This window comes from Trichomycterus rosablanca, chromosome 19 (assembly GCF_030014385.1).
Source record: "Trichomycterus rosablanca isolate fTriRos1 chromosome 19, fTriRos1.hap1, whole genome shotgun sequence".
NCBI classification, from domain to species: Eukaryota; Metazoa; Chordata; class Actinopteri; order Siluriformes; family Trichomycteridae; genus Trichomycterus; species Trichomycterus rosablanca.
The window spans coordinates 6,128,761-6,142,726 of record NC_086006.1 but is presented as its reverse complement, the minus strand read 5'-3'; the positions used below and the strand labels follow the sequence as shown (position 1 = coordinate 6,142,726).

General features: G+C 38.3%; 1 protein-coding gene across 1 annotated transcript; it reads right to left on the bottom strand.

Annotated features, from left to right (window-relative positions):
* Positions 1 to 2,475: 2,475 nt before the first annotated feature.
* Positions 2,476 to 13,224, bottom strand: tmem240a (transmembrane protein 240a). The gene is made up of 4 exons (XM_063015692.1): positions 13,168 to 13,224; positions 12,761 to 12,867; positions 10,010 to 10,218; positions 2,476 to 3,583 (listed from the first exon to the last, which is right to left on the bottom strand). Exons 1-4 carry the CDS (start codon positions 13,222 to 13,224, stop codon positions 3,429 to 3,431), a joined length of 528 nt encoding a protein of 175 aa, XP_062871762.1. The 3' UTR covers positions 2,476 to 3,428.
* Between the last annotated feature and the right edge of the window lie 742 nt (positions 13,225 to 13,966).

Below are 13,966 nucleotides of genomic sequence, written 5' to 3'. Positions count from 1 at the left end.
GATCTGAACTGTGTTGTAGAAGTGGCAACATCTGCTGAGCTTATCTAAATACAACACACCGCCCATCATCTTCTTCCTCTCTAGTGTGGTCACGTTTGATGTTAAAGGTGTGGGTAAAGCGCGCCACCTGGTGTTCACCTGATTTCCATGCAATGAACCGACACAGTCTGATATAAAACGCTGCACATTATGTGCTACCTTCAAGTGCTCCTCTGATACTTGGATAGTTCATTGTTTGCGTTTATGTGTGTGTGTGTGTGTGTATGGCACTGTCGCCTCGCAGCAAGAAGGTCCTGGGTTCGATCACCAGGTGGAGTGGAGTTTGCACGTTCTCCCCGTGTCTGTGTGGGTTTCCTCCGGGTGCTCCGGTTTCCCCCCCACAGTCCAAAGACGTGCAAGTGAGGTGAATTGGAGATACAAAATTGTCCATGACAGTTTGTTCAATATAACCTTGTGAATTGATGAATTGAGTAAAATACCTGTTTTGTCATGAATGTAACCAAAGTGTGTAAAACATGATGTTAAAATCCTAATAAACAACAACAACAACAACATGTGTGTGTGTGTGTGTGTGTGTGTGTGTGTGTGTGTGTGTCTGTGTGTGTGTGTGTGTGTGTGTGTGGTAAAAACCCTACACTGCTAACTGTATATTAGAATATGTTCATATTTACCTTACTTATCATATATTCAGTACCATGTACTGGCCAACACTACACTTGTCTCTAGTCTTGTCTCTTTTAATTACTATGTATTTTGTATTTATTGTAGGCCTTTTTTGTATTTAACATATTGTGTTTTATTTGCACTGTGTTTATTGTATTGTCTTGCATTTTTGTTCTGTGTTGCACCCTGGTCCTGGAGGAACGTTGTTTCTTTCAATATGTACTTGTATATAGCTGAAATGACAATAAAGCCTCTCTTGAACTCTTAAACATTTGTGTTTTTTTACTATTATAAAATGTTATATGTTGTCTGTTTATGTGGACTGTGAGCTATTATTACTAAAAATCCAAAAATCCTTGTATGTGTGAGCATACTTGGCCAATAAAGATTCTGAAACACTGATTACAAGTAGTTGTAAACACAACCTGATGTTTATGGTAGCACAAAAAGAAAGCAGTATGTTAATTACAACTTATAAATTGTAAGATTTTAAGTTAACATTTTGAATGAAAAGGTAACATTTTCAGTGTTAAAATATTAAATGAATAGTGAAGGTCAAAATTTAGATAGAAAGTCGCCTCACAGCAAGATAAGCATGGGTTTGAATAAACAGCTGGGCAGCCAGGGTCATTTCTGTTTCCTTCCACAAGTCCAAATACATGCAGTCAGGCAAATGAAGCTACTAAAAGTTGCCCAAAGTGTGTGTGTCTGTGTGTGTGTGTGTGTACGTGTGTGTGTGTGTGTGTGTACATGTGTGTGTGTGTGTGTGTGTGTGTGTTTGCCCTGACAACCTGTCCAGGGTGTTTCCTCCCTTTCGCCTAATGAATCAGACTCAATGGTACCCTGACAAGGATAAAGCAGTGGTAAAACAGACAGTAAAAGACTGATTAAGTGAATATGATTTATATATAGAAATATAGGTTACATTCTCAGCTTCAGTTATTGTCACTAATGGCACTCATCTAAACTGTCCAAAGGTGTCCACGTGTGATGCCTGGCAGCCAGTCCCATGTGAATTACAATGTTACATTTATTGCTTCCAGAATATCTGGATTGGGATAAAGCAGGTTACACTTTTTTTACACTTAAAGCATTTGAAAGTCTGTTATTTATTAAAATGTTTTATAATTTGTTCTCTTTCTCTGAAGCACTGAATGTAAAATTCGCTTTTGTGCAGGAGCACCGGATAACCCTGTAAGTGAGAGCAAGGTTAACAGGTTATACTTGAGACAGATGCTGTGGTTACAAATGTTCCTCAGCAAGGTCATCTTTCAGCAACAAAACACAGGACACAGCTACTAGATTCTTTACAAATAAAATACATTTGAAGGAAAGTAATAATGGTCTGGTTTAGATGTAAACAAGTAACAGTTAAAATAATTCTAGGTACAAAAAGATCCTGCATCTTTTTTGTGGAATAAAATCCTTGATTTTGTTCTCTTTTGCCTTTTAGGGGTAGAGAACTAATACAATAAAAAAAATGTAATTGTGCCTCCAATCGTCTGCCATCCAGAATTGCATGTTTGGGTTTCATTAATGTCATAAGCTAATTGGTCTTGATGTCTGGGCAGTAGGGGTGTAATTAGCTAGCTAGATTTGTTTTTAGTATCTACTTGGTATATAACTGTATTCAATTCTGGGTATTTGTGCACGAATAAAAGGGGGTTTCAGTACCTTACTGTTGCAAGCATAAAAAAAATACACATCTGTCATTTTTTACTTAACAGGAAACCTCTGGGTGCATAAAAACTAGGCTTATAATATAGATACAAGAGATTTTGTCGCTTCAAATGATGAGAAAGAATACTGTACAACAGGACCCACTTGTGCTTCTGTGGCACTTTTAATAAAACAGACATTTCATCTTCACAACAGCAATGTCTGAACATGGAGAGTAAGGGAAAGTGGGTCAGAGCTCTCTGTGTTGTCAGTCTTGGTGTTCTTGTTTGACAGTAAGAGTAATTTAAAACGAAGATGTGTACCTGCTAAAGTCCCTCTGTTATTTAACCAGTCATGGTCAGTGGACATACACAAAGAGCTCCCATTATTTCCCTTCCTCTCCTTTATTTACAGATAAAATGAAATACATTCATTTGTTTCACTAAGTAACAAAGCTGGTCAGTCATTATTTTACAGAGATCTGTTTTACTCCAGTCAAATAACTCATCACACTTCTGCTTTTAGACTTTTTATTTTTTACTCTCAGTTACTCTATGTTCTTGGCACATGATTTATAGCTCATTTCTAACAACCCCTAACCCTGTATGGACTTAAGTCAAATAAAACAGTATGTATAACTATGTACATCAACAATAACCGTAAACTATGCTGTCACAAAACCTTGGCGCACTCCCCAACCCTTTTATCAGCCCCTTACACACAAGAAATCAACAGATTCCAATCAAAAATGAATAAATTAATTAAAAAAAAAAAAAAAGAAGAAAAGCCGAGTGACAACCCAATTTCAATGCCCATTTACACACTCCTCAGATTTCTTTTCCCCACCCATTTAAAAGTGCATGCCTAGATTTAAAAAAAATGACAGTGCCTGTACAGAAAAAAGACCCTCATAATCTTACTTGCACCCCCACCACCCTACGGTGCACGGACAAAAGTAGTGATTTATTTCCTCATATCCCAAATACATGAATTGCATCGAGTGGCTGTAAAAAGTCAAAAATGTGGTTTCACTCATAGTGGGAGTGTTGAAGAGGGTCTCTGAGGCAGCATTTGGTAACGGGGCATTTTAGAGATACCGTTCAGAGTCATAGGTGACGGGGGCTTGGATGACCATTATGATAGAGCTTCTGCTTGATATGCACCATGTTTCCACTGGAGTCCTCCAACTGTCGTAACTGTGTACGTCTACGGAGATCCCGCAAGTTGCAGAACTGTGGGAGCCAGGACCAGGATGGTGTGTCTGTGAGGAGAGATATAAAAAAAAAGGATTAATAAGATTTACCCCAGTATTGTGCCCTACTACACAACAGTTCCCTACCTAGGAAAGTAAGGGCTAGTATGTGTTTCCTCTGGAACACATAAAGCCAAACACAAACTCTTTTTATTAACTGCAGCTCATGCTCTGTTACTGGGCAGATCAACAAATTTGGATGAGTTTGTTAATCTTCCCTAAAAGCTGTATAAAAAATATTAAAGATGATTGCTGATTGACTAATAATGGTGTAATAGTGGTGTAAGAAAAGAAGAGCAACAATGCTTTACAAATAAAGAAATATTATAGAAGAGCAGAAGTTTAGGGGAAAAGCACAAAAAAATTTTTAACAAATGGAACACATGAAGGTTTACTGAAAGGAAACATTCTGCTACAGTCCTAAATGTCACATCTAAGGTAACTTTTTACTTCCTACTGTATGTACAAGCACCACATTAAGCCACAATTCTAGTGGCAGAGCCAAACTACACACAGAGTTAGAGCAACGAATGACATTTTAATTGTGATTTTTAATTTAATTGGCATTTTACATGTCACATCAACAAATCTCACTGAGTGGCTCAGGCAGATCCAATAGACCAACTGTGTGGTGCAGGCGAGTGTTTAACTTTTGTCTTTTTTACCTACTGCTTAGCAGTGCTAGGTGCATACAAATAAAACATTAATACCACTGTCTTAAATCTTTTACAGGGTTAAATTACAACATGGTGGTGTGAATGAAATCACAGATGTCGCTTTCCCAAAACACTTTGACAATGAGAATTTCCTGGTTACGTTTACGGACTGGCTACGGTCAACATCAGTGACTCTACAGGTCCTTCTCAAAAAATTAGCATATTGTGATAAAGTTCATTATTTTCCATAATGTAATGATAAAAATTAAACTTTCATATATTTTAGATTCATTGCACATGCACCAACTGAAATATTTCAGGTCTTTTATTGTTTTAATACTGATGATTTTGGCATACAGCTCATGAAAACCCAAAATTCCTATCTCAAAAAATTAGCATATTTCATCCGACCAATAAAAGAAAAGTGTTTTTAATACAAAAAAAGTCAACCTTCAAATAATTATGTTCAGTTATGCACTCAATATTTGGTCGGGAATCCTTTTGCAGAAATGACTGCTTCAATGCGGCGTGGCATGGAGGCAATCAGCCTGTGGCACTGCTGAGGTGTTATGGAGGCCCAGGATGCTTCGATAGCGACCTTAAGCTCATCCAGAGTGTTGGGTCTTGTGTCTCTCAACTTTCTCTTCACAATATCCCACAGATTCTCTATGGGGTTCAGGTCAGGAGAGTTGGCAGGCCAATTGAGCACAGTAATACCATGGTCAGTAAACCATTCACCAGTGGTTTTGGCACTGTGAGCAGGTGCCAGGTCGTGCTGAAAAATGAAATCTTCATCTCCATAAAGCTTTTCAGCAGATGGAAGCATGAAGTGCTCCAAAATCTCCTGATAGCTAGCTGCATTGACCCTGCCCTTGATAAAACACAGTGGACCAACACCAGCAGCTGACATGGCACCCCAGACCATCACTGACTGTGGGTACTTGACACTGGACTTCAGGCATTTTGGCATTTCCTTCTCCCCAGTCTTCCTCCAGACTCTGGCACCTTGATTTCCGAAAACAGTACTTTGGACCACTGAGCAACAGTCCAGTGCTGCTTCTCTGTAGCCCAGGTCAGGCGCTTCTGCCGCTGTTTCTGGTTCAAAAGTGGCTTGACCTGGGGAATGCGGCACCTGTAGCCCATTTCCTGCACACGCCTGTGCACGGTGGCTCTGGATGTTTCTACTCCAGACGCAGTCCATTGCTTCCGCAGGTCCCCCAAGGTCTGGAATCGGCCCTTCTCCACAATCTTCCTCAGGGTCCGGTCACCTCTTCTCGTTGTGCAGCGTTTTCTGCCACACTTTTTCCTTCCCACAGACTTCCCACTGAGGTGCCTTGATACAGCACTCTGGGAACAGCCTATTCGTTCAGAAATTTCTTTCTGTGTCTTACCCTCTTGCTTGAGGGTGTCAATGATGGCCTTCTGGACAGCAGTCAGGTCGGCAGTCTTACCCATGATTGCAGTTTTGAGTAATGAACCAGGCTGGGAGTTTTTAAAAGCCTCAGGAATCTTTTGCAGGTGTTTAGAGTTAATTCGTTGATTCAGATGATTAGGTTAATAGCTCATTTAGAGAACCTTTTCATGATATGCTAATTTTTTTAGATAGGAATTTTGGGTTTTCATGAGCTGTATGCCAAAATCATCAGTATTAAAACAATAAAAGACCTGAAATATTTCAGTTGGTGTGCAATGAATCTAAAATATATGAAAGTTAAATTTTTATCATTACATTATGGAAAATAATGAACTTTATCACAAAATGCTAATTTTTTGAGAAGGACCTGTATATGCAACCAAACCAGGAGCAACCTCAGCAATTTAAGAGAGAGAGATTGAGAGAGAAAGAGAAAGTGAGAGAGAGAGAGAGAGAGAGTGAGAGAGAGAGAGAGAGAGAGAGAGAGAGAGAGAGAGAGAGAGACTGTCCTACCTGAAAGGAGGGGACAGTTATTTATAGCATTCTGGCTATGCCATCGACAAGGACTGTTGTGAAGGGTATCCAGAAGGAAGTTAATAAATAAAAGCAGTTTTTTATCTGTAATTTGAATAAACCAGGAGTCGTATATGCCACTCAAAGCAAAGATAAATTTAATATTGTATAGAGGTATAGAGGTAACACAATAGAGGCTCTTTTCTAATTAGAATAGAAAACGACTCTGCCAAGACATTGGCTTCTGCCCTTTTAGATTTGCATTTTTTAATTACGAAGATAGCCACAGTATGGAACTGCAGCACCGACCATACTGGTCCCCCGTTATTAGAAAAGAACATTTAGAGAAAGAGCTTGGATGGAGTTGAAAGGGTCAGTGTGAGGAAGCAGGACAATGGATTCTTTTAAAGGTCTGTGGAGGAATGGGTGGGGTGAGATGGAATTAGAAAATGGGAAAATGTGTGTGTGTGTGTGTGTGTGTGTGTGGTCATGCCCATGTCTCCCTGTTGCTTTCCAGCTGCTCCATTTCTATTTATAGCACTCACAAAGCATGAGGGTGCAGGAGGGACGAAAACTGTGTGTGTGTGTGTGTGTGTTTCTCACAAGGCAAAGTGCAACATGACACTATCAGTATTCTATTTGTCAGTCTCACCTTTACTCCTCATCTGAGAGGCCAAATGAGGCTGATCTGCTGTTGACGTCACAGCCACGCAGAGATTCACTATGGGGGCATCCCCACAAGGTTTTCTTTATTTTTGTTAATGTTCAAACATTTAAAGAATTAATATGGTAATCTGGGGGTAAATTTTAATGCACAATTCCTGTTTTATCAGAATTGAACATATTAGAACAAATAAAATCTACAAAATTGCCATGTCTTTTTAATTTTGAATGTTGCATTTAACAAATGAGTAGAAGTTGTACATGAAATGAGTAAATGTTTGTACCCTGAGAAAGAAAATCAAAATGAATGTATGATCAGCAATACATGTGTTCTCAGACATCTTAATGTGATTTAATCTGTGCCACAAACTACAAGATAGTTACTGTATACTGATCACTGCATACGACATTGCCCAGAGACAGTGGGCGCGAGGCAGGAGTACATCCTGGACAGATCCTCAATCCAGTTGAAGGGGATCATATGCTCATCCATCAACTCACCGTTGTCATTTTCCTGTGTCTACAAAGATTTACTTAAAACTCCTAGAGGTTTTTTTTAATCCTACTAGCCAAATACATACAGGTGTAAGGACATAGACACTTAACTTGCTTCGTTTATTTATGTATTTATTTTTGCATACTTTAAGGCACAGTTTGTGCGTGCTATAATCACTCACTTTTAAATTAACCATCTACATTTTCCATCTCTACATTCACTATAAGAAAAAGTGTTTTAGAGAACACTGCATTTGGTACATCTTTAAAGATCTTTGAAGGTTATTTAAGCATCCTCTGTGTACTAAACAAGGTTCAGTGGAATTGGAACAGTGACCAGACCTTCTTGTTTAAAATCAGTGCATGACCTCACAAATGCTCTTTTGACTGAATAGGCACACACACGCTCCACAGACACAACAACGTGGAGACTTGTATTACCACAAACAAAGAACTAACCCTATATTAAAGCCATGGTTTTGAAACGGGATGTCCAACAAGCTGATGTTCAGATGTTCACAAAACTGTGGCTGTGTAATATCTTTTACCTGAAAAACTAAATAGTTCTTTTAAAAAATAAAACCTTTCTCTTTCATTGCACATCAGTTATTAAATGTGTAACACTTTACAAAGCCTCTGCCATAACACTGATATAAAAATGTTATTAATCTGTCATGCCAGCGATCATATAGGCTATCATTAAAGGACATAACTGTTAATGTCAGGTATTATAATTAATCAGTAGCCATAAGTGTCATGACAGCTTTCATAATATGTGATGTAAAAGCAGCTTATGTCACATTCTAACAAGCTATTATGACATTTGCATATTGTAAGAGTGGGACTAAGGTCTTCATAGAATTTTTTATGAAAGTGAAAGCTGGACAATAAAAAAGAGTGACAAGAAGAACACTGATGCCCTTAAAATTTGGTGCTGGTGACAAGTGTTAGGAGTACTTGGAAGACATTTATATGTGTGGCATTTAGCAGATACTTTTATCCAAAGCAACTTACAGTTGTGACTGAATGCACTTCAAGCAACTGAGGGTTAAGGGCCTTTCTAAGGGGTCCAACAGTGGCAACTTGGTGTTGGTGACTTGAATCAGCAAGCTTCTGATTACTAGTCCAGTACCTTAACCACTGTGCTACCTCTGACAAACAAATGAATCCTTGACCAAATCAAACCTAACCTCTCATTTGAAGCCCAGATAACCAAACTATAGCTCTCATGTTTTGGACACATTATGAGAAGAACCAATTCACTGGACAAGACAAGTATGCTTGGAAGACATGAATCGTCAAAAAGGAAATAGACAACAGCAAGATAGATGGATACAATTAGAGGAACAATGAACAAGCCATGAAGAAGCTTGAGGACACAAACAAAAATAAGATAATCTAGAGAAACACTATCCAGGAGCCAGAAGGTTGTAAGAAGTCAGAATCAACATGATGGCACTGGTAATTGTTGATATAATTCCTGACATTAAACTGTCATGACCACTCATGAAGGCAAATGACTATAGGTATCAAGATATCAAACAAAACAGAAAACACAGGCTATTGTTTATCTTATCCAAGATTTATACATGACGTGGTTTGTGGCAATTCATACTTACATATAAATATTTATTTTACTTTTAGAGGAACCATTTATGTTTCCAGTGACTGTATACACTCTAAAAATTAAGCACCCTTATAGGTACTACGCTTGACAATGGAGTGGTACCCTGAAAGCTACATCTTTATTATTTTGCATGTTTTATGAACCTGTATTTCCTGAGGAATAGTGCACTGATGAGCAAGATAAGGTCCATAAGGACATTGTTTGACCGATTTGATGTGGAGGAATTCCAGAGGCCAGCACAAATCCCTGACCACAACTTACTGAACAATGTTGCATTGGAACGCCTGGACTTCCTGTCCAACAGTGGTGCCAAATGTTTTATTTTTAAATGAATGGGTACAAAATTCTCACTGAAACACTGAAAGACTGGAGGCTGTTGTAGCCAAAGGGGGTGAACTGATGGGAATCTATATTAATGCCAATGGTTTTAAAAGAGGATGTCCAACAAGCTTATAAACAGGTGTTCATATACTATGGCCATTTATTATTCCTGTGTAGTGTTCAAAAAGAGTATATCTGTGCCCTGTAAATCTGTCTTAACTCATACAGCCAGCGACAGTCTAAATGTCACATGGGCATGAGAACAGATCTTGTGTCAGGCTGAACTTGTTCACTACACAGAATTATTGGCTATAACAGAATGCAAAAAGTATTTATAATTAGTTTAAAGGCAGGATGATTTGTTAAATTGATTTATATTTCTTAGCAGGGTAATTTTTAAACACCCTATTCCTATAAATTGATATATAACAGAAATAATCGCAGGGCAACGCACACTAACTTATTTACTTACACTTTATGCATATTTTGGGAGGTGGTAGAAAACTGGAATACCCAGGATACTGATGCTTTAAAGATTTCATCAATTACAACACCGGACATAAACGGTGTTAATTCTGAGTGACTAATTTATTCCCTTAATAACGGAGGTGTTAAAGTGAATAATTTATCTCATACTGTTACTCATAGTTACAACATCATGCACCATTTATGACCAGCAGTATGCATTCTTAGTCATTCTTTTAATTGTACATAAACGGGCAATATAAATGGTTTATCTCACTCACCGTAGTAGCGACTGGCTCTCCAGGCCCTTACAGCACAGTGTAACGCTCCATCCAGCCACAGCAACAACCAGCTGATACAGAAGCCCAACAGCAGCCCCAGCATGAGGTCCATTTCCTGCTTGGTCACACTGTCACTCACAAAGTAGTTCTCAGATGAGTCCACCAATGAATGGTCCCCATCATAGGGAATTACATAATGCACATGGTGTCTGAGAAAGAAACAAAACATGTGTCTTAATACCTGCGGTAAAGATCAACTTAAATAGAAAAAAATGGTAAAGTGCTTACAAATCATGTTAAACCTATACTGTCTAGAACTTTTTTCACCCTATATAATGGGTAAAGGGCGTCAAAAATGTTTTTTGGTTATTTAGCTTAAAAGCAATGCTGTTATGTTGGCAAAGTAGGAGTTTCTACACAAACATTTGTAAAATCATGACTTTATGTGACCTTGGAGAGTATAACTCCTCATACAGGAGGAGGAAAGGGTCTTTTCACCATTAATTCTGAACATATTCATCTATTTTGTCGCTGGCTGGCTTTCCATCACTAATTTACTTAACTTTTTTAGTATTGATTATGACACTGACATTCCATCACTAATTTACTTACCTTTTTTAATATTGATTTAAACACTGGCATTCATGCCATGCATAAAATATGAAAAAGTCTGACTAAAAAGTGACTGAATCACCCGCAATTAATCTAACAGTTTATGTATGTAAAATCTATGGCATTATTTCAGACAACAGCTTAAGTGTGCTGTTGTGTAGCAAGAACAATTAGCTGGGCAACATTGAGAGTAATCTGGGGATGACCTGATTCAAAACCCTTGGGTAGGAGAATACAGGGCACTTAAGACTGAATCATAGACAACATGGTTGGGGATGATTTTGATATTGAAAACTGAATATGAAGCAGGGGTTCTTAAGCTCGGACTATCCAGTTAAATATATCACATAAAAGTATGTATATAATATAATCCAGTATGTATGTAATCCAGTATTTATATAATCCAACAGTTTTGGAATGGCTCTTTCTTGTTTTAGAATGACTGCTTCTCTTTAACTGAATAGGCACAAATTCCCAGATCCAGGAAAATGCAAGGATCTAGATCTTGTGAAAAGGCTTCCTAGATGAGTACAGGCTGTTCTAGCTGCAAGGGGGCAAAACTATATACTATATTCCCATGGTTTATTATAGTCTTCGCTTGATACCTTCATACTGTCTACCAATGGGCAGCTAGATAGTCTAAACTATCTAGCTGTCTAAACTATCTAGCTGTCTGAACTGTCTAGCTGTCCATTGGTAGGCAGTATCAAGGTATCAAGCATAATAAAAACAAATAAAGTTGTATCACTGATTCTTCTAGAATGCTGATCCGTAACCGACTTTACAAAAATCATTTTAATATGCTGTAATGGTAAAGGTGAAGAAGCTTTCTAAAATTTACAGGAATTACAAGAAATCACTATTTAGACAGATTTCAACAACATGTTTTAAACCAATACTGAGGAACATAAAAGAAAAGCCAGTTATCATTCATAAAGAGCTGAGAGAAATTAACTGTATTATCATTATCTTCAATACACACCATGCAAAAACAAGCACAAGCACAAGAAACAAAAAGTTTCATGCAATGCTTTTTTTTTCTATATATTGGTAGGTACAAAGTCAAATGGCATTAGGTAAATCTGAAGTAGACATATGCAGCAAAGGTACAGTAATAAACATAAGCAAAAGTGCCCCACTCTATAACTTTAGATGTAAAAAATATGTAAATATGTAACATAAAAAATCTGATTAAATAAACTTTTAACTAAATTAAAAGGCAGATCACAGTCAGCCAAAGTTCAACATTTTGTCAGATTTCACTTCCAACATATAAGCATACATGAACCTTCCAATTTGCACATCAGATCATTAAATAAACTACTAATCTATTATATGGCTGTGTTTTAGGAAACCCTACAAAAATACCTGCATCAAAGCTATATATATATATATATATATATATATATATATATATATATATATATATATATATAATATTCTGCCTATAAATAAATAAATTAAGATGTTTTAGTGAGTCCATTAGTAGGCAGCATGGGCGGATCTACCGGGGTGGCATAGGGTGGCAAATGCCACCCTAAAAGAAAACCTTGCCACCCCTGCTGCCACCCCAGTTGGCAGCAACAAATTAAAAGAAAAGTTATGGCCAATTTGCAATGCTGCCACAGTCAAAAACTGTTTGCTTTCCCTCTCATACATCTGCCACTCATCACCTGTGTCTTACCTTAATGCCTTTCCTTTGATAATGCCCCACCTACAGTATTGTTACCATACTGCTATCTCCTATTAATGAGATTACATTGTATGGTCACTTATTCCTAATATGAACTGTTTCACATGAAACCTTAAATGCAAGACATTGATTGCATGAGATTAAGTTTGTCTGTATGAGTTTGTAAATGGCAGCCCGTGCCCTTTTGTAGTGTGTACATACTATTTCTCATCAAACTGTGATAACTGTGATTAAATTCAGTATAAATACGTCTGCCATATTTTGCCACCCCTCAAAAATTCCTGCCCCCCTCTCGCCACCCCATAAATATTTTTCTAGATCCGCCCCTGGTAGGCAGTGTAAGAAATTTAACCAGGCCTAGAACTGTTTTGCAGATGGAAACCATTTAAAGTCGTATTAACCCTTGTTTGGGTAATAAAATGAATAATTAAATAGTCCCCCCTCACCTTCCACAGTTGCAATGGCAGACGCGGTCCTCGCCTCGTAAATGCGGTAAGATGTAGTTGTGAAAGCGGTCCAGCAGTGCGTTCATGTCCATTAGACACGCTATCGCCTGTAGAGAAGCATGGAAATCATAAAAACAAAGCCAGATTAAAGCTATCATGAGAGAAATGCTGCAGGGAAATATAAAAATGGATGTAAATATCAATGCCCATAGGTCGGAATGGGAAGAGATCCTTGATATTAAACATACACTGGCATGGCATTTATGAAGCTTGCTGTAGCTAGGGTGAATTGACTTACATATCTATGCTGGATCTGTCTATAGAATTGTTTTGGATATGAAATGGGAAAATTGTTCAGGCTAGAAAAAATGGATGATGGTGCGTAAATCTTAAATGATAAATCTTACCATTACAATAGAAGCACCAAGGATCATAAAAATCATGGTGGTTGTGATCATATGCATTCAAACTCCCGAACCCTATCTTTGAACGAATAAACAGTGTTCAAACAGTGCTAAAACACTTCGTCCAACGTAAGTCCGTTCATGGATGCGCCTTTACACCACTCGATCCTGGCGCATTCGGTTTAGGGTGGCCCGGTCTCACCGTCCGCCCCGATATCAACCAAGTTGTATTGTCCTCCCCATTAAGCAATACATCCAAATGAATCCGTTATGTTCTGGTTGCCGATTACAAAGAGTGTCTAGATGTTCAGGCGTTCCAGCACTAAACAGTTCCAGCAATCAGTTATAGAGCTTTTCCCATAATGGATCAGGTTTGGGGCGCTGCTTGTTAAGAAAGCGCATCGTCGATTCCTTCAGTACTAATCCAAATCCGCATTTCTCTATGCAAGAAACGCTGTAGATGCCTGTGTTTTGCTGTTACTTCATCCGAGCATTGATCCCGATCTTCATTCTGATCTTGGTCTTGACAAGTAGCCTAACTAAGACAAAACGTGTCCTGATTCCATCACATCCATCGCATCTGCATCAGTACCAGAGGAACACACACGCTATACCGTCCTATTTCAGCCTCCATAGCCAGCAGCATCTCTGATCTGACAGTGTGAGCCTGCGTGTGTGTGTGCGTGTATGAGAGGGAGGGCGGGGGGTGTGTGAGAAGCCCACAGACCTGATTACGGGGTTCAAATTTGACATTTATGTCACTTCGGATAATGCAACTCTTTTGATTCATTTAAGAAATATT

Excerpts from the sequence above, each read along its gene's own strand:
- tmem240a (XM_063015692.1), bottom strand. The coding sequence starts at position 13,224 with ATGCATATGATCACAACCACCATGATTTTTATGATCCTTGGTGCTTCT. Across the intron at positions 12,868-13,167 it reads TTGGTGCTTCTATTGTAATG|GCGATAGCGTGTCTAATGGA; the intron begins GTAAGATTTATC and ends GCTTCTCTACAG. Across the intron at positions 10,219-12,760 it reads TGCCATTGCAACTGTGGAAG|ACACCATGTGCATTATGTAA; the intron begins GTGAGGGGGGAC and ends TTTCTTTCTCAG.